At 30.6% G+C, this 21,224-nt stretch overlaps 1 protein-coding gene across 3 annotated transcripts; it reads right to left on the reverse strand.

Moving 5' to 3' along the window:
- Window positions 1-3: 3 nt before the first annotated feature.
- On the reverse strand, window positions 4-2,131 carry LOC107902041 (WAT1-related protein At5g40240). Of its 3 annotated transcripts, none has more exons than XM_016828286.2 (7): window positions 1,826-2,131; window positions 1,675-1,743; window positions 1,464-1,577; window positions 1,162-1,372; window positions 540-698; window positions 293-441; window positions 4-225 (listed from the first exon to the last, which is right to left on the reverse strand). In XM_016828286.2, exons 1-7 carry the CDS (start codon window positions 2,020-2,022, stop codon window positions 96-98), a joined length of 1,029 nt encoding a protein of 342 aa, XP_016683775.1. In that variant the 5' UTR covers window positions 2,023-2,131; the 3' UTR covers window positions 4-95. The 3 variants fall into 3 exon arrangements, with proteins under 3 accessions (XP_016683775.1, XP_016683783.1, XP_016683793.1); XM_016828294.2 differs by having other exon boundaries at window positions 1,675-1,740; window positions 1,826-2,123; XM_016828304.2 differs by having other exon boundaries at window positions 315-441; window positions 1,826-2,123.
- Between the last annotated feature and the right edge of the window lie 19,093 nt (window positions 2,132-21,224).

Raw genomic sequence — 21,224 nt, forward strand, 5'->3', positions numbered from 1 at the left:
GAAAATCCAAAACCCCTTTTGGTGTTCTTATTGTATTGCAATTGCCATTGAACTAATCATTTGATGATTCCAGGAACAATTAATAATCAATTCAGCTATTCTACAATGTCTTCCACTTTCAACAGGTGAACTTTACCACTAGATGATGAATCCCTTCCACCTTCCTTCGCTTTACCCCATATTACAGCGTAAAATCCCATTGATATTATAATTGCTCCAATAATACTGCAAATTGAAGATAAAATATATGAAATTGGTAACATGAAAGCTATGGAAAAGAGAATTTTAGTACCTTCCAAGATGCAGAGAATCACCAAGGAAAATTGCACTCATAAAAGCAGCAATGGCGATTGATACAGGGCTAAAAATTGCAATGTATACAGGCCCTTTCAAATGAAGGCCCCATGTGACCACAAGTGAGCTAAAGGATTGGAAAACACCCTAACACAAAATACACATTCAAAATATTAAATACTAAGTTATTCCATATACTTGCCTATATGTATCTACCAAATTATAGTTAATTATTAAGTTCTTACCGAGTACAGTACTGCAATGACTGCAACACTAGGCCTTAGTATCCAAGAACTCAACTTAGGTTGTGTTATTAAGGAAACAGGTACAGAGATAATTGCTCCACATAAGTTGTAAAACAGTGCAACAATCAGCTCAGCTGGGTAAATCTCCAATACTTGGGTCTGACAAGTTTTCGAAATCCAAAATTTAGTTCAGTTTATACGAAACTTTTGAGTATCGTAGAGGATCCAATGACTTGTAGGAGGGTAAAAGTATCATGAGGCTCTTATACTTATAGTCAGAATGTTTTTTGTCTCTTATATTAAAAAAATGGGCAAATTAATTTCTGTACATTGAATTAATTTTATTAAAAATTTCATTAATTTCTACATTAAAAATTAGTCCCTTTATGTCAAAATGAGTAATGCGTGACACTCCACATGAAATTATCTAATTATTCTATCTGTCACGTCATTTTTTAATAATAAAAATATATGAAATTTTTAATAAAATTATCTGTTTGCTCTCTAATCTAACATATTGAGACTAATTTGCCAATTTTTTTAATAAAGAAAGCCAAATACAATCTGACTGTTAACAGGGATTTCATGGTACTTTTACAGTCATTGGACATGAATGATTTACCTGAACAATGTACCAAATTGAAAATAGAAGATAGGCAGTAGCAAGTAAGATCCCACTAATGACCCAATTTGGCTCTGAAGATTCCAAGGGCCATTGAACTAAAACTTTAGGACCTTTGTAAAGAACAACTAGTAATGCACCTGAAATTGATGCTATAGTCCCTATGATTTTAGCTTGACCGCTGGAGCTTCTCAAAGCTACTCTTTCCAATCTTGTTGATTATAAAGTATCAAATCAAAGGTAGAAAACAAGAAGAATTAGATTTGGTTTTATTGAATTTAAGTTAAGTAGAAAGAAGAAACCTGAAAAGAACAGCAAGTATGAAGGTAAAAGCTGGTTCAAGATTGCTGATGGCAGAAGCAAGAGTTGGGGAGCTATAATCTATACCCTTATATGCACATATTTGAGCTAAATACCTATCAAAATAAAACAAACAAAAAAAAAAGTTATCTAGTTTTCATTTTCCATCTTCAAATCTTTTCCAGAACTGAAAAGAAAAAGAAATTCAATTACCCAATAAGGCCAAGAAGGAAAATTCTAGAGCCAAGGTGGAATTTCAAAGAGGGAATCACTGTTCTACTACTGCATCAAAAACAAGCAAAACTCCAATAGTGTTATGTGAAAACTGGATGATGATAATAAGAAGAGAAACAAAAAGGAAAACCTGGGAAAGACGAAGGATAAAGGGAGGAGAAGAAGAGTTCCAACAGCATAAGAATAAGTGATGAAGATATAGCGGTTCATCCCCTTTGCTGTTGCTTCTTTGAATAGAACGTTTAACCCTACATTTGTGCACTCCACAGCAACCATGGCTGTCAATGGCAGAACATGGTTGTAACAGTACTGCATTCTACTTGACATCTCTATCTCCTCTGCTTTCTAACTCTTCTTGGTGGCATTCAATTATTATTACACAACATCAAACTCTGGTGTGCTTCTTACTTTTGTGGTTGGTGATCATATCCCATTCAACCTCCACTTAAAAAAATTAGAGATGTTTTATAGGCTGGGTTATTCGGGTCGGCCCGAATACCCGCCCATACCCGCCCTAAATGTAAGAGGGTTTGGATAAAAATATAAGCTCGAAAAATAAATTTGGACAAAAAATAAGGTCTGTTTAAAAAATGGATAGGGCCTCGAGTAAGGTATTTTTAGTCCGGGCTCGGGCCCGGCCCGAATTTACTAAAAGACAAAAAAATCTGTATTTTTTTTTTATTTTTGAATGTTATCTTCTTGTTGTTTTCTTCCTATTTTGCTACCATTTTACTATTATGTTGCTACTATTTTGTTGTTATTATTTGGATATTGTATAAAACTTATTTTATTGTTAATTTTGTTACTATTTTAAAGGTATTTTTAATTTTTTTTTATTATTTTAGAGACATTTGCTTGTTAAGTTGTATCTATCTTAGTGTTATTTAAGTCTACATATTTTTTAAAATTTATTTTTAATTTGTTAGAAAATATTTATTTTGATATTTTTAGTATTTTTGATGTATTATATATATTTAAAAATAATATAAAAATTTAATACGGGCAGGTCAGGCTAGGCCCAAGTTTTAATATTTTTATCCAGGTTGAGCTTAGGAAAAATTTTAGGCACATTTTTTAGGTTCGGTCCCGCCCAGACCCAATAAATAGACATAAGTTTTAGTTAAGCTCGGCTCAAACCCAACCCGACCCCACCCATGAACACCTCTAAAAAAAATCAAGTGTTCCTTGAATCAAGGAATAATTTGACTTCAAATATGAATATCTTCTTTTATATTTTATTTTCCACTTGCTATTTCCCATTCTTTATTATTTTGTACTTTAATTTAATGGATTCCACAAGGGTTAGTTAGCAGGGGCGGCACTAGGTTGGATCCATCAAATGATAAATTTATAGTTTAACCCTTAAAAGTTATGGAATTTAGATTGATATAAAAATAATATTACATTTTGACTCTTTAAAAATTTATAATCCCATTATATCTCTTTGAAAACAATAAAGTTATAGTTTAACCCTCCAAAATTTAAAAATATTATAATTTTAAAATTACATTTTATCTTTTTTAAAAAAATTATAATTAAATTCTGGTCCATTAAAAAATTGTCTTTATATGGTGTATGTACTGGTATGAATACATAAATTTTCTTTTTAAGTTTTAATGGATCATAACATGTCACGGTTGTTTGAATCGGATCAAATCGATTAAATTAAGAAATTGTTGAGATATCGATCCAAAAAAAGAAATTAGATTGATTAAGATTTTTTTCTAATTTTAATTTTTTTACTTTTTATGAATTTTTAATGATTTATTTAATTAAACCTACTGAATTGGTTAAACTAACGAATCAATGATTTATCTGATTCAGTTATAGTTTAGTTCTAAAAAGCTTAGAATGTATCATCACATATTCTTTAAGATGGTAGTGTTAATCATGTTCCTGGTATAGAGAAACCATAAGCAATCAATAGTTTCTCCTTTACAATGGTTACTTCTTTTGAGTTAAAGAAATTAAGGAGTGACAATGAGTTGTTTTATAATGACAGATATAATAAAAATGGAATATATGAAAAATATGAAAAATAGGGAAAGAAGGATGAAAACTCTGCAAATATGAAGGTAAAACAATAATCGATTATAAGAATGCATGCCATATTAATATTTATGATAAATCATTTTAAATATTATTTAGGATTTTTATAATTCATACAGAGGAATTTGTTGCTATAATTATTATTTTTATTCATTGCTAAACTTTAAGTTTATAGTTTGATTTTGATGTTTGAATGGATTACATGCATTTTGTTAAGACGAAATTTCGAAAAGTATATTTGCCCTTTTTTTTAACTGTGGTACTCATTATTTTTTGTTATTAGAAATGAAAAAGTATAGATAAATAAGAGATAAATAAGAATTCTCACTATTACCCTTTAAAGAAAATCGATAATTTATAAAAAAAAATTAATAACCCATTTTTCAGTAGTATCAAGAATGATGGTTTCAGAATCTCATTTTCTGATGATCGGGTCCACAAATATTATTATTTAATGTTTATGAGTCTATTATAATATTATATTGAATCTCAATTTATAATTTATTAAATGGATAGTTAACTAAGGTACAAGTGTAACGATCCTAAAATTAGTGGTGTTGAAAAATGAGATATCGAGACCTCATTTAAGTAAATCGAGCCCATATATATTTAATATCAATATTTATGAAGTAATTATATAAGTGAATTAAATTTTGGATAGATAATTTTGTCAAATTAAAATCTAATTAATGTATAGGACTAAATTGTAAAATTAGTAAAAGTTAATCACTATGAAATTTTAATTAATTGAAGGACCAATTAAGTATTTTGACCCTTTTTAATATAGTGGATGGTAGTGGTGGACAAATTTTATCCCCAAATTGATTAATTAAGATTAGTGTTAATTAATTATTAATTAATTAAGTTAATTAAGAGTTAAACTTAGTATATATATTAAATTAAAAGAAAAAAGATGACAATTTTGGCTTTATCTTCTTCAACCTTGCCGTGGGTGGGTGAGAAAGAGGGTTTGAGCTTTTAAAGTTTTAGTCCTTCAATTAATCAAGACTTGAAACAGGGTTTGAGCTTTTCAAGCTTTAGTCCTTCAATTAATCAAGACTTGAATCAATTAGGAAATAAATGTGGAAATAAGAAAATTGCAAATTAGTCCTCATCACTTTTTTTTTGTTTTTATCAGGTAAGTTCATATGAGACTTACTTATTTAATTCATGATATGATTTTATTATAGCATTTTACTTATTAGTTTGAATTGTTATGTAATCTTGATGATTTTGGCATTAAAAGGATTAAATCGGAAAATATGAAATACATGATAAATACGGATATATACGCAATATCAAATGGATGTAAAATTGTTACACGGATGAATGATATGTACATGGTGATGTTAAAAATATGGAATTGATATGAATTCGATAATAGGCCTGTGTTGCAACACCTCAAGTACGACGGGTCAACCGACAAAATGTGGTGTTACCGGAAAGACGAATGGACTCACGAAAATAGTACTTTAAGATTTTATTTAATAAGTTTTACTGAAAAAGGGGTAGCAGCCAATGGCCTCAAGAACACTAGGCAGCAACGAATTCGAATTATAATCAAAGGTAATGAAAAGAGTTTGCAATGACTTTATCAAGAATGAAGTTTGAAGTTGTCGACATTTTAGGTAATAAAAAAGGAGAAAATGATAGACAGTTCTATTGATATTTGGCGAATACAGATATTATACTTTACTTCATCTTCCAGCGAAATAAAACAGGCGCAAGGTTCATTCACAATATGTAGGTTTGTGTAATGCCTTATATCTGACCCGATCGTTAGGTCTGGGTATTAAATGTTACAAAAAAACCAAGTAACTTAACAAAATTTCTGATCTGATTTAATTACACACTTAGACAACCTCAATTTCCAAAAACTAACCACTATTAAAACTCATATCACACTAGTGATAATTTCTTACAACGTTGATTCCTTAGATAATCCGACAACTATTTAAGATTCAATACAAACATAATCAAATTAAACCATGAGGCATGGTTTCTAAGGATGCCCCTCTATATACATGAATAGCTATTGCGCCCATCACTAGAATCTGGTGGTGTCTAGTTTGGTCCCTGTAACAGCCCATTTTCCAATAGTGTCAGAAACTACTATTTCGGGACAACAAATCTGACGAGTAATTTCGTAAATATTATTTATGAATATTTATGAGTCGAATATGGTTTTAAAAAGATTTTTTTATGGTAATTTATGTGATATGAATGATTAATTAAGTTCAAGTGGTAAGATCCTAAGGTCAAGTGGTTTTAGAAAATAAGGTATCGGAACCTCGTTTCAATAAACTGAGCCGTAAATATTTTTATAAATATTTTCGGAATTTCATTAAGGTGGTATTAAAGTTTTGTTGAAAATTTTTAACGTTTCGATAGTTAATTAAACAAAATGGGCTAAATCATAAAAGTTGAAAAAATCAATTGCTATTAGTTTAAAGGTGTTAATTAATTAAAAAATTATAATTGGATGACCTTATTGAGTAAATTAGCCATCCTAAAGATAGTGGGACGGCAAGGGAACTTTAAAGTTTTGTTTTATTTATGTATAAAGGTTAAAATAATTAATAATAAGTATTATAATTAAAATAAAGATGAAAATTATGATTTTTTTTCTTCATTCTTCTTTAAACAACGAATGTCACCATAGATAAAGAAAGGGAGAAGCTCCAAGCTTCGGCCAAACAAAAATGGATGCATATCAAGATTGAGTGGAAAATCGAGGATAATAGAAAATTCCGAAATGCTTTTATACTTTGTCATTTCTGCAATTTAGCCAGGTCAGTTTGTACGTTCAAATAGCGTTTTATTTTTTATTTTTAAATGCTATTATGTTATATTATCATATCATGCCTCAATAGAAAATCTAACGACGTATCGACAATCCTCAAATATGAAAAGGGATGGTTTCGACCATCAAATATGAAAAGGGATAGTGACGACCATCGAATATGAAAAGGGATGGTTACGACCATCGTTTAGTACACTTTGTGTGAGATTCGGTAAGGGTTCTGGTTGACTTCACTACAACAATTATGCAAAGGTATGATGTATTGATGATCAAGATATGAACATTCATAATTATGAAAAGTATGGTTTAAGTGATGCTATGTTTATGTACCATATCTTACCATATGATGATATTGTTAAGTTATGTGTTTAATCACTAGCTTGTGGTTATGGTTAATGTTATGTTTATTTCTTATGTGTTATGCAAATAAAATGGTAAGTGTTCAATATGAACTAAGACATGTATGCATGGAACTCATTGAAATGGTGATACATAGAAAACATGATATGTTATGAAGGATGATAAATCCAATTGGATCATGCTCAAGTATAATGGTTACCTATGTTAAGTTCATATGAATTATATTCAATTATGCTAACATGTATTGTTGTTGGTGCTTAGGCTTTTGCCAAGTTTATGATTGAATGATATCATGTTTAATCTTAATGAAATACATTGAAATGGTAAGTGCTCAATTGGTAACGTGCTTATGTTCATAAAAAGGTAGAATAAATCGAAGTATGTAATTTCTTATGAAATGGTTTATCAAGTAGTTGATTCCAAAAGAGTAATGTTTAAATGCACTAGTTTGTAGTCATGGTTGATGTTATGCTTATAACTTGTGTGTTACGCATATGAAATAGGTGAGGAAAGGTAATGAAATGGTAAATTCATAGTTGAAATGAAATTTGATGAAAAGGGAGTAATGAGTTCGAATGATGTACTATATGTGAGAAATTTACGTATGCTATGGATGGATATATCTATATTATGGATAAATACACTAAGTCAGGAATTGATAATGTTGTTTAGGCTTATGATAAGCATTGGGAACGGAATGGAAAGAAACTAAATTGAAAAGTGAATAATCTTATAGAAAGGTTGAAGATTATCTATGATTCATAGGCTTATGAATCTTATGAATCATATTTTAAAATTTTTACGGCGTTTGTTGATAAAACGCCGCTAAAAACGCCGCTAAAGCCCTATTTTCTTGTAGTGGATGGTGAAAACGAGATGAATGAAGAAGTAATGAAAATAGATATGAAGCAGAGGTTTCCCAAGATGAGATAGATGTCTCGACCACACAATCACCTAATCTTGATAAAGGTAATTTTATATTTTTAAATAAGAAAAGAAAGAGTTTTGATATAATTGAACCTGCTAATTCAATTATTACTACTACTGCTACATTATTGGGGAGAATATTAGACAATTTGACATTGAATTAAGTAAGAGTATTAGCTCTAAAATCAGCCTCAATTGTAAAGTTGTCATTGAATTAAATAGGTTCTCCTTGTGGTAAAATTAGCTTCAATTATACAGTTATTTGCAGCGTACATGTCCTAAAATAGATAGAACAATTTGTCCACAATGAACTTCGAAAACCAACGTTGATGCAAAGCTAGAGGTTTTAATTCTTGAGGTTTTTTTATGAATATTATATACCTTTGTATATATAAATTGAATATTATTTATGAATTTACACTGTAACGCCCCAAAACCCAGCCTAGGAGTTCTGACCAGATTCTTGGGGTCACATTGGCCACCAAGATAGCTAAAGACTGAAATGTCATTCAGTTATCTTAAGGCCAGATAAGAATAATTACATAATAACTTTGAAACCAAAATGAATTTGGTAATCATAATGTTGAAGTGATACGAAGTAAAAGTACGAAAATAATTAAGTAAACTGAAACTGAAAAATCCCATACCACAGCTCACTTAAAGTTATTTACAAAATAACCTGAATCGAAACAAAGTACTATAGAAAACTGATTTAAGCAAACCAAAACGGAATATACTAATATTCTCTGATTTGTTGAGTCTGAGACCTAACCTCGCGCATTACTTGAAAAGAGGAAACTGAGGCAGTGAGCTACGAAGGCACAGCGTGATTCTAAAACAACGTAAATAAACGGTGTCAAATAACATCCTTACATACTAAAATCTTAGATACTTCATAAATCCATACACATATAAGTGAATCAGTACGCAAATATTAAAATTAGACGTATACATAATACATACTCAGATGCAAAACAAACGCACCGAAATCCTACCTATCTAACCACTACACATCATCTTTTTCCATCCTATCACACCAAATAGGTTTCACTAGACCTTTCTATCCTCTACACACCAGTTTTGGGTTATGATAGACCCAACCAATCAATTAACACTATTTTGTAGTCATTTTCCACTTGAATTATTGTTGTTTTACCGCCAAATCAAAAAATGCAGTTACAACTATCAAATCAAACTTCCTTCACTTCGTATTTAGATCATTCAAATCTCAACCCCAAATGCAAATGCAAATAATACAATCAATACGGCTATACGGAATAGATCACAATCATTTTCAGGTAACAGAATCAGTACGAATATTTAGAATTAAATATAATTATTTCGAATAACAAAATCAATATAGATGTACAGAATCAGAAATACTCATTTTCATATATAGAATAATGGAATGACATCATACACAATTTCCAATTAGCACATCCATACATTTACATACTCTAAATTTGATATATCACAGCAACATGCACTCATGCCAACAATAGATTGAATCTTATACAAACATATTCTTATTAACATTTGAGGGGTAATACGCCCCTAAATAAACCTTCCATAAATAGAACTAGTGTCTTATCCACTTTTACAAAAGCTTAAACAATTTAGGAATCACTCGAGGACAAAACAGAACAATTTGCAAAAAGGTGGAAAAACTAAAAAAATAGGGTCACACGACCATATGGCCAAGCCATGTGGAAAGGTCCAAGCCCTGTGACTAGCCACAAGCCCGTATGATTGAGGGACACGCCCGTATGGCTGAAGGACACGCCCGTTTGAGCAGGCCGTATAGCTCACTGTCAAATTTAGATCTAGAGGAGACATGACCATGTGGCCAAGACACACATCCGTCTGGTAAGGACACACACTCGTGTGGACAAGACACACGTCTGTGTGGCCAAGACACACGCCCATGTGTACAACCTATGTAACTCATTGTCAATTTTCCTAACAAAGGTCATACAACCGTGTAGTCAGCCCGTGAAGTGAAAATGAAATAACTAAGAGGGAAACCAATCAACATTCAAAATAGTCCACGCACGCATCTCCTTCTCGAATTCTAATCGAAAAATAATGCAAAAGACCAATTGGAAAAATACTAACAAAGAATGTCGTTGCCCAAGAAAGTAAAACCTCCAATTTGATAAAAATGGAAGAACAAAAGTGAGAGGAAAAAAATAAGGAAAACAGAACATGAGGGAAGTTTTTGTTTGAAATGTTCTAAGGGAAGTTTTTGTTTGAAAACTTTCTTTTTTTAAATTTTAGAATAGAATAAAATAAAATAAAAATATAAAAATTTAAGAACCTTAATATCCAAAATAAATTTCTCATTGCTTACACAGAGGTTCGAACATAGGACCAAAGGGTACACAGAAGCTTAACCATTGAATCAACAATCTCATTCTTGTCCCTAAATCGCAATTAAAATTGTAAAAGTCTAACAGATGACACTGACTCATCCTACAAACCTTAATACTTCTAACCCCAATTTCAGGGTGTTACAATTCACCCCCTCCTTAAAGAAATTTCTTTCTTGGAATTTTCCTAAAACATGATAGTCGCAAACTCACACAAATCGCAATCACGCTTCTGTTGCGCACTCTGATCCTTAGCATGTTACCGAACCATACCTAACCTTAAACTAATAAAATGAACAGTATTACGGGTCCAATTTACCTTTTTCAGGAAGTGAATTCAAACCCAAAATCTCACAGACAGAAACACAAGACTTAACCACAAAAGCGTATTAAGTCACATGTAATACCTCAACAATCACACAAAAGCCAAACCACGTCCAAATGAAATAGAACACAAATCAAAGTAACCCACAACACTACCTGACTCGTTGTTGATTCTAGCTCCTTAATTTCAAGTCTTCTTCGAGGCCCATTTCTGACCAGGTGGGCGATGAGAGAAATCTTTAATTTCTGACCAAGTCTTCTTCCAACGTTGAAGTGGTACGACGTAAAAGTACGAAAATAATTCAGTAAACTTAAACCGAAAAATCTCATACTGCAGTTTACTTAAATTTATTTACAAACTAACTGAATTGGAAAAAAGTACTATAGAAAACTTATTTAAGCAAACCAGAACGGAATATACTAACATTCTGCAATTTCCTAAGTTCGATACCTAACTTCGTATTTTACTTGACAAAAGGAAACTTAAGGAGTGAACTACGAAGCCATAGTATGATTCTAAAACAACATAAATAAAAGATGTCAAATGAACATCCTTAGACACTAAAATCTTAGGTAGTTTATAAAATCCATACACGACGAGTAAGTGAATCAGTACGTAAATATTAAAATCAGGCATATACATAATACATACTCAGGTGCAAAACAAATGTAACGAAATCTCACCTCTCCAACCGCTACACATCATCTCCGTTCATCCTGTCACACCAAATAGGGTTCACTAGGCTCTTCCATCCTCTAACACTAGTTTTAGGTTATGGTGGACCCAATAACCAATTCGCACCATTTTGTGGTCATTTTCCACTTGAAATCTTGTAATTTTACCGCCAAATCAAATAATGCAGTTAAAACTGTTAAATCAAACTTCCTTCACTTCATATTCAGATTATTTAGATCCCAACTCCAAATGCAAATGCAAATAATACAATCAATACGGATATTCAAAATATATCACAATTAGTGTAATACCCCAAAATTGAGCCTAAAAATTTTGAGGGTATTTTGGAAATTTTAGCTTATATGTGCTCAGAATTTCATAAGGTTGGTAAACGATAATATTTTCGACAATGGTTATTAGGAAATTAAGTCAATTTCTAAAAATGAGTTTTAAATACCTTTAATTTTAAAAAAGGACTGATTCGTAACAGGGTCAAAACTGTGAGCATTTATGTTGTAGTTTAGCCAAAATTTGAAATTAAACCTTAAAACCCCCACCTACAGCAAAACTCACAAAAGTTTTTCACATTTGTTTTGTGTTGCCATCACTTGTTTTTCCAAAGGTGTTTCCACTCAATTTTGAATCCTAAATCATATTCTTTTGATTCCTACCATCTCCTAATCAATAAACCTCCATTGAAATCAAGAAAAACACCCAAAAACCTCATTAATTTTATAATCTTCTTCACTTGTGGGTTTCTCGAATTTACGTCGAAAACTTGTTTATTCTCCTATCAAAGTTTAGAAGTCAATAGAACCTTCAAAGAGTAGAGACAAAGGCAAAGGACAGCTTGTCTGAGCTCTCGGCTTTTTGGCGAAAGCATTTTTCTGGTAAGTGTTTTGGAATAGTTACTCGTAGATGATTCACTGTGTAATTGGGAATTTAGAGGTAGCCTAAACCCCTACTCTAAATTTTGAATGTAAGTGTTCTCACGCCTATGTCTAAATGTGATATATGTGTGTTTGTGTAATTGTGAAAATATGAACACATATGAGATGCTATGACATGTTCCATAAGCTTGTAATGATTGTTATGAAAGAGAATATATAGGAATGTTATTCATGCCATGAGACAGTAAATATGCGGGTATGTTTTCATACCATATGACAGTGATTATAATGTGCTAACGATTTGAATATGCAGTGAATATGTACGAAAAGTCGATAAGAAAATATGTGATAATAATGTGGATATTTTGGCCTTATGATCTTATAAAACCATTGGATATAGTTGGCATGCCATAGGATTTTGGGGACTCACATTTGCAATGTGATTTTTAGAGTGTTGAGGCCTAGGGACAGTTTTTCGGAGAGATAAGGGAATATGAGCTAAGCTCCATTCACAGGGATATGTATATTTAGTGTGTTGGAGAGTGTTAGATATATGCTTCACTTATAGGACATGTTCGGCTCATGAGTCATCTTCGTGTGTTAGAGACCTGTGTATCTAATGTGTGGTGATGAGTCCATATTATGTTTCATAACCTCAAGAGCCAAACTATCATAAAATGTGACCGGATGTGATTAAATGTGATTTATATGCGATATGATAAATTCTTAAATAATTATGTGATTAATATGATAAATGTGTAATGGTATAATGGAAGATGATCAAACGTGTGAAATATGATATTAGAGTTAAATATGTTATGAATATGTGACATGTCTGCTTAGTCTATGCATAATGACTTGTTTGCGTAATGGTTGCTCTGAGCATTCACTGAGCTTGTTAAGCTCACCTACTCCTTTTTAACCATTGCAGATAAGTAGTGCCGATGTGAGCAGTGTGGTCTTGATGGGTGATCCAAGCCAAGTACTTTAGTTGCTATTAGTAGGTGCTATTTGAGTATTTTTGTTTTAGGAATAAAAGGAAATGTGGTAGATATTATGTTGGTTTTGCTATGATTTTTGGTTGTTTGCATGCCTATTATACTTGGAAATTGTGGACTTGAAATATGATGTTAGGACTGATATTTGGGACATTTTGGTGCTAAATTTATGTAGTATTCGATACATGATATTTTGAACCAGCTTGGAAAGACCTATGTGATGATATATGTTGTGTTTTTAAGGTTTGGAATAGAGGTATCAATATTCGGGTTTTAAAAATGATACCTCTGCAATTTTCGAAGTGCATGAAGTCAGTTTCATCAATTGGTATCGATATTTTGCCACGAATATCAATACTCGAGGTAAAATTATCGATACTTTTTCAGTGGTACTGATATTTTCTGAAACTTGAGTTTTTAATATGAGAATCAGTAAGCTAATTTGGTATCGATTTTCTAAGCGATATCGATACCACTTGAGAGAATTATCGATACCACTCTACTAGTATGGTTACCTACGTAACAATTTTGGCATATTTTGTAACGACCCGAAATTTATGGTTATCGAAAAAGTATATTTTCGGGTCTCCGTTTTCGTAAAAAGAATTCAAAAATATTTATTAAAAATTTTTACGAAGTTAATTGTGTGGTTAATTAGGTTTTGGTTGTGTGAATTTGTTTAAATTAAGAGTAATTAGGTATAAGGATTAAATTGAATAAAGTGTAAAAGCTTAATTATAGACTAGAGAAAATTGAGGGACTAAATTAGCAATTAAACTATGAGTGCCAAGTGTGTGGTAAAAATAAAATACATGTGCAATAAATATTATGCATACATTTGTAATACATGTATGTATTTACTTATTATTTAAGTTAATAATAATTATTACTAAAATATAATATAATAATATAATAAAACATAACATAAAATAAAAAGAAATAAATTAAAACAAAGATAAAGAACATAAACAGAATAGCAAACGAAAACAGGGGAAAAAGAAAGGAAAGAAAGAAAGAAAGAAAGAAAGAAGGGAAAATTAGGGTTTTAAGGTTTGAAGTTCAAGTGGTAAGTCAATTCAATCCCCTTTCTTGTAATTTTGATGTTTTTGGAATCCTAGAACAAAATACTTCTTGATTTATGTGGAAATTTTGAAAGTTAGTTGATTTTTAGATGTGGTTTATGTTGAATTAATTGAAGAATTAGGGTTTGAATTGATACAATTTTAAGTTAGAATTGAGAAAAGGATTGAATTGTAAAACAAATCATAAGTTTTAGGTAGTAGGGACTAAATTGAAAGAATTTTGAAATTAGGGATTTATAATGAAAATTAGAGAGTTAAATTTATTTTTAAGTGTTAATTGAGTGAAAAATAATGAATAAATTGTAAATAAAACAAAGTTAGTTTTTGTTAGGGATTAAATTAGAATTTATTCAAAAGTTGAATAGAAATTGAAATAATTGATGTGAATTATGTTGTATTGATAATTTTTAATTGTTTCGATTTCCGTAGCTAATGTTGAGCTGGAGATATCGGCTTAGAAGGGGAAAGAGAAAGTCAACGAGGATTAGCTCGGAAAATACGGTTTGTATTTCTATAATCCAAAAATGAAAATTATTTGTTGTATTTATTTTTATGTATGGTAAGTGAAATTGAGGTGAGTTTGGTATTGTGGCATTGAATTGAATTTGTAACACCCCTAACCAATATCCATCACCGAAATAGGGTTACGAAATATTACCGATCAAAACATAACACATAGCTTACATTTATCAACCTCAAGCAATCATTCTTACACATTATTCAATACAATCACATTGTCTCTTATGAGGGCCTACGAGGCCTTAAACATGCTTTAGAAATCATTCGGGATTAAACCGATAACATACGAAAATTTCAAAAAACTTAAAAAATTTTCAATCATATAAGGGTCACACGCCCGTGTGAACAGGCCATGTGCCTCACACGGCTAGTAGACACACCCGTGTCTTAGACCGTGTGGAAACAGAGCATACATACTGGCTTGTACCACATGGCCGAGGACACGCCCGTATGCTAGGCCGTGCAAAAACTAGAAGGTATACTAACTTGGGTCACACAGCCAACCACGCGCCCGTGTGTTCAACCTGTGTGCCCTACGAAATGGCCACACATGACCATGTGCTAGGTCGTGTGCTATTTAGGGGGTATATTGACTTATACCATACGGCCAGTCACACGCCCATGTGTGAAACCGTGTGGAGCATACTGACTTCAATTTAATTTCAACACCAGGGGACACACAGTTGTGTAGTATGACCGTGTGTCACACACGGTTGAGACACATGCCCATGTCTCTACCCGTGTGGACAAAAATAGGCCATTTGCAAAGCCAATTTGCCACCCATTTTGCACATACCTATACAAGCTCATATGGTATCATTTTAAGTCACAAATATGTATCCAAAGTTTATCAACCAATACATAAACATGCCAAATCCATATCAACCATTTCAATACTCAAATCCATATTATTTACCTATTCAAATATCAAGCTATTTAACTTGCTTTTCTAAGCATAATTCACATGTATAATTCATTAGACAAAACTAATCCAAACATTCGTACCAATTCAACCCCATTCATTCATTATTGGCCTATTACCAAACATTATAAATATATCCATTTGCATATTCATAAGCATCATCAAGTTCATCATTTTATGCCAACTCAAATGGCCAAAATACATATACATCAAACATACCAAAGTGACTTAAGCCTATACATATCAATACCATATATACATAACTTCAAAAGTACCAAAATAGATTATCGATAGCACGATGAAGTCTCTGACGATCCCTTGATCCAAGCTAGCTTCGTAAATCTATAGAACATTGAAAATTAAATAGAGTAAGCTATAAAGCTTAGTAAGTTCATACATTAACATGAAAGAATCACAACATTCATTACCAATTCAAAATATATAGCGTCATAGACATTTAAGTCATCAATTCACAAGCTAACATAAAGTTTATCCATATCATCTTTCATCAATTCTCAACTTTCACTAGTTCGATATTCGAATAATTTTTGTACATACCTGTACCGAGACATTTCTATTTCTCATCGATACTTTTTATCGAACCACTTAATTTCACAATTGCTTACAATACAGTTTCATTGATTTTCCAATGCCATAGTCTAACTATGGCCTTACATATATACATTGCCAAGGCCCTGCCGTGGCTTTTCATTCACATGTCATAACCCGGTTATGGTCTTATTATTTGATTGTCATAGCCCGGCTATGGTCTTGTTAGGCAACTTGCCTTACTCAATCCACGCATTTCCTTTACTATTTCAACATTTATCCAATAGAATATATACTATCTCAAATTCATACATCAAATAAATAGAAATTCATTCAAGTCCTATTGTACGAACTTACCTCGTATTCAGAATTGACGGAGCGGGTCGATTACTCGATAACCTTTGATTTTCCCCGATCTAAATCTGATTTCTTTCTTTCTTGATCTATATACATTAAAAATTAACTCATTTATTCACCAATTCATTCAATTCAGTCCACAAACACATATTTAGACATTTTTACACTTCAGCCCCTAAAGTTCCACATTTTTACAATTTAGTCCTTAACACATAAAAACACAAATTACACAATTTCTTTCTAAGTTCATGAGTTCCGAATTTCGATAGGGTCCTTAGCAGCCCTAAAATTTCATTTATTTCACATTTCAACCCCTCAATTTATACTTTTCACAATTTAATCCCTATTTGACATTTTTGTCAAAAATCACTTTACAAAACATTAAAATCTATCATAAAGCTCTCATATTTCATCTTTAAACATCAAATAACTCATAGATTCAACAATGGGAACTCTCAAAATCTTTAAAAAATTCAAAATCTAAGGTACAGGCTAACTAGATTGAGCTGCAATGATTACAAAAATATAGAAATCATAAAAAAAACTAAGCTAAAACCGTACCTTAATCAAAACAAGAATGTGTTGAACCCTATATGGACATGGAAGCTTTATTTTCTCTTCAATAATTGGTTATAGATGAAGAAATAAAGATGACTATAGTTTTTGTTTTATTTATTTTAGTTAAATAACCAAATTACCATATTAACCTTAGTATTAAAACATTAAAATCATCATATTAATGTTCATATTTGTCCACTCACAGTTAAAATGGTTTAATTTCCATTTAAGGCCATCATATTTAAAATCCAAGGCCAATTGACACCTTTAACTAGTAGAATGCAACTTTTGCATTTTACGCGATTATGTCCTTTTTCTCTAATTGAGCTATTAAACGATAAAATTAGCTCACGAAATTTTTACACATACATACTGTCATGCTGTAAACACCAAAAATAATACTAAAATAATTTTTTGACCTCGGATTTGTGGTTCCAAAACCACTGTTTCGATTTAGCTAAAACCTGGTTGTTACAGAATTGAATTGAAATTGTGAGTATATGTGAAAATGTGATTGGTTTCAGAATTGAGATTGAATTGGGATTATGTGATTATTGTGGAATTGATATTGTGTAATGACCCAAAACTCACAGGTATCGAAAAAGTACAATATCGGGCCTCCGTCTTAGTAAACCAAGTTCGTAAATAATTATTAGGAATATTTGTGAGTTTAGTAGTGTGTTTAATTAGGCTTTAATTAAGTGAAATTAGCTCAATTTAGAGAAAATAGTAAAAAGGACTAAATTGAATAAGGGGTAAAAATTGAATTATAGATTAATGGAAAATAAAAAGGATTAAAATGACAATTAAGCCATTAACAAGAAATGAGGCGGCATATATGTAATAAAAATCTAAGATTTTTATGTTATATTTTAATTATATAATTAATTATTTAGATATAAATTATGTTTAATTAATTTAAAATAATTATATTATAAGATTTTTATATGATAAATAAATTGAAATTATGCAAGTGGATGGTGATGATAATTTACAAATATAAAATACATATGTTTACATTTGTAATACATATATTTATTATTAAATAGATATTTATTATTATTATTATTATTATATTATGGAATAAATTAAGAAAAGATAAATGTAGGGTGTAAAAATTATACATGTGTCATGCATATATTTATACACTTGTAAAATAAATATATAATTACTTAAATTTTAAGTATAAAGATATTTATAATTATTAATTAATTAAGTATAAAATAAATAAATCAAATGGTGCCAGATGTAGGGTGATAAAGTTATACAAATGTAGTAAAATATGTATTTACACTTGTATTATAATTAAAAGATATTTATTAATTAAATAATTATTATAAATTATATTTTTATAATATAAAGTAAAGAAATAAAAACAAAAGAAAGGAAAATGAAAGGAGAAAGAAGCAGAAAGCATTTCGAAATAGAGTAGGGGAAAGGAGAAAAATAAAAATAAAAGAAAAAACTAAGGTTTGAAGGTTTAAAGCTTTAATAGGTAAGTCAATTAAATCCTTTTTACTTAAATTTAATGTTTTAAAAGCTTTAGAATAAAGTTTTGTTGAATTTAAGTTGAGGTTTTGGAAGTTTTTAGGTTTTTGAATATAGTTTATGTTGAACAAAATAATGAATTAGGGGTTTAATTGAATGAATTTCAAGATAGAATTGAAAAAGGGGATTGGATTGTAAAGTAAGTTATAAGTTTTACATAGTAGGGATTAAATTGAAAGTAGTTTAAAATTATGGTTTTAATATGAACAATGAATAGTGAAGTAGAATATGGAAGGAAATTGAATAGAAATAAAGTATGAATTGAGTTAGAAAAATAAATGAGTTAATTAGAATTAGGGTATAAATTGGATAGAAATTCAATTATTATTATTAATTAGTGCTTCAATTAATAGTGTAAATTATTATTTTCGTAGCTAACAAGGAATTCGAAGCACCGGCACACAAAGGAAAGGAGAAAGCTATCGAGGAATAAAACGAGAAATTCATGGTTTGTATTACTATAATTCAAACTACTATTTATTAAATGTTATATTTAAATTTATGTGTATGGTAGTAAAATTATAAGGCAAGTACCAATATTGAATTGAATGAAATTGAGATGAAGTATGATTATGCATGAATATTTGATAGTATATTGTTGGAAAGTGGGAAATTGTATCGAATTAAATTGTACATTGAAAGTGAAATTGAAATTGAGAAATGATTTGAATACCCTATTAACTAGCCAGGCTGAGTCGGATATAGTTGGCATGCCATAGGATTGGAAGAGTACAGGAATTTATCGGCTTTGCCGATCAGGCACTATATGTGTCATATCAGACACCTCGTGTGTCGTATCAGGCACCTTGTGTGTCATTTTAGGCACTTTATATGTCGTATACTACTTCTAATATATTGATCAGGTACTAAGTACCGTTTTAGGCACAATGTGCCATACTGGTGTGTTTGGGTTGGAATCCATGTATCTGCCAAAGTCCGAGTTTTTTAATAGGGAGAACAACTTAAATGAGAAATTTAAAATAAATTGATTGATTATACTATTGAAAATATTAAAAAAAATGAGAAAGTTGAATTGTGGATTGCAATTGAGATTGGAAGTGAAACGCATGAAATAAATGTTCATGTAGTGATTGAAACTGAGGCATATGATATGTGAATTAAATTGAAGAATAGCTAAAAAAAAATTCTATTGTTATTGTTAATAAGTGAAAGTTTAAGAATGAATTGATATTTGAGAAATTTAATCGTTACATGATTGATAATTATATTCTATTTTTGTTATTATAATTTAAATTATGGTAATACCATTGAGTATGAAATACTTAGCGTACGGTTGTTTTCTTGCGCAGGTCGATAGGAGTCCAGAGTCCTAGTCCAGCATCCAAAACGATCCTGACTCCAGCATCAAACTTTGGTGATGTATTCTTCTTTTGGTAAAAGTGGCATGTACATAGGTGTTGTAATGGTCACTTTAAAATGTTTTATGATTTTAGCTATAATAAATGATATTTTGTATTTTGGTACTAAGTTAAATGAAATGGTTTGACAAATTTGGTAAGTCTGGTATTAAACTTGGAAAGAAAAATGAATAAAGCTAGTTAGTAAAATTTTGAATGATATTATGAATGTTTATTTAATTAAAATATTAAGTAAATGTTTTAAGTATAATTTAAGTGTATTTAAAGGTGAATTGGATTGGTTGTGATTTTTGTTTGGATTGGTCTTGATTTGAATTTGTAGGGAAGCTTAGATATTTATCAATGAGTTATATTGAGTTTGCACAATAAATAATAATAATAATTTTCAGAGTACCCGAACAAGTCCCGATTCGATTCTAACGTGTGATTGGACCTCGAGGGTCCATTATAGGGACTTTATGATTAAATCAAAATATTTATGCCATTTATTTTGAATTAATTGTAAATTGTCTGATAGGTCCGATAATGCTCCGTAACCCTGTTTCGGCGACGGTTTGAGGTTAAGGGGTGTTATATATTGAATTATCTATTGATTGTGAATTGAGAAATGAATTGAAAACCCTATTAACTGTATTGGACTAAGTCGGATATAGTTGGCATGCCATAGGATTGAAAGTGTTCAGGGATGCTTCGACTTCGAGTCGATGAGACACCGAGTGTCGTGTTATTACTTCGGATAAATTTGATGAGGTACTGAGTATCGTATTATTTTACTTCAGCATAGTCGATGAGACACTGAGTGTTGTATTGGTGTGTTTTGGTTGGATCCGTGTATTCATCTAAGTCTGAGTTGTGTTAATAGGGATTTACAAATGAATTGGCCAATTGATTGATATCGAATGATATTGAATATGGATTTGAATGAATAATGAAATAAAATATGTAATTTTAATGCATGAAATTGCATGAATCATGGATTCATGAATTGAATATTGATACTGAAATTGAATTGAGAATTTTACTGTGAAATGTTATCAAAAAGCAATTATGTGATTGAAATAGAAGATATGATAATTGATGTGTTATGAAATTTGATTATTTATTGAAAGACTTTGGTTATGTGTGAATATGTATTTAAATATTATAAATATTTGTTTAATAAGTATTAGGATTATAAAAATACCACTAAGTTTATACTCAGCGTACGGTTTGTTTCCGT

Source organism: Gossypium hirsutum, chromosome A10 (assembly GCF_007990345.1).
Source record: "Gossypium hirsutum isolate 1008001.06 chromosome A10, Gossypium_hirsutum_v2.1, whole genome shotgun sequence".
NCBI lineage: Eukaryota > Viridiplantae > Streptophyta > Magnoliopsida > Malvales > Malvaceae > Gossypium > Gossypium hirsutum.

What these genes read in the sequence shown, in the direction of transcription:
- LOC107902041 (XM_016828286.2), bottom strand. Translation starts at nt 2,022, where the DNA reads ATGTCAAGTAGAATGCAGTACTGTTACAACCATGTTCTGCCATTGACA. An exon ending in TTCCTTCTTGGCCTTATTGG is followed by an intron (nt 1,578 to 1,674) that starts GTAATTGAATTT and finishes TTATTTTGATAG; the next exon opens with GTATTTAGCTCAAATATGTG. An exon ending in ATACTTGCTGTTCTTTTCAG is followed by an intron (nt 1,373 to 1,463) that starts GTTTCTTCTTTC and finishes ATAATCAACAAG; the next exon opens with ATTGGAAAGAGTAGCTTTGA.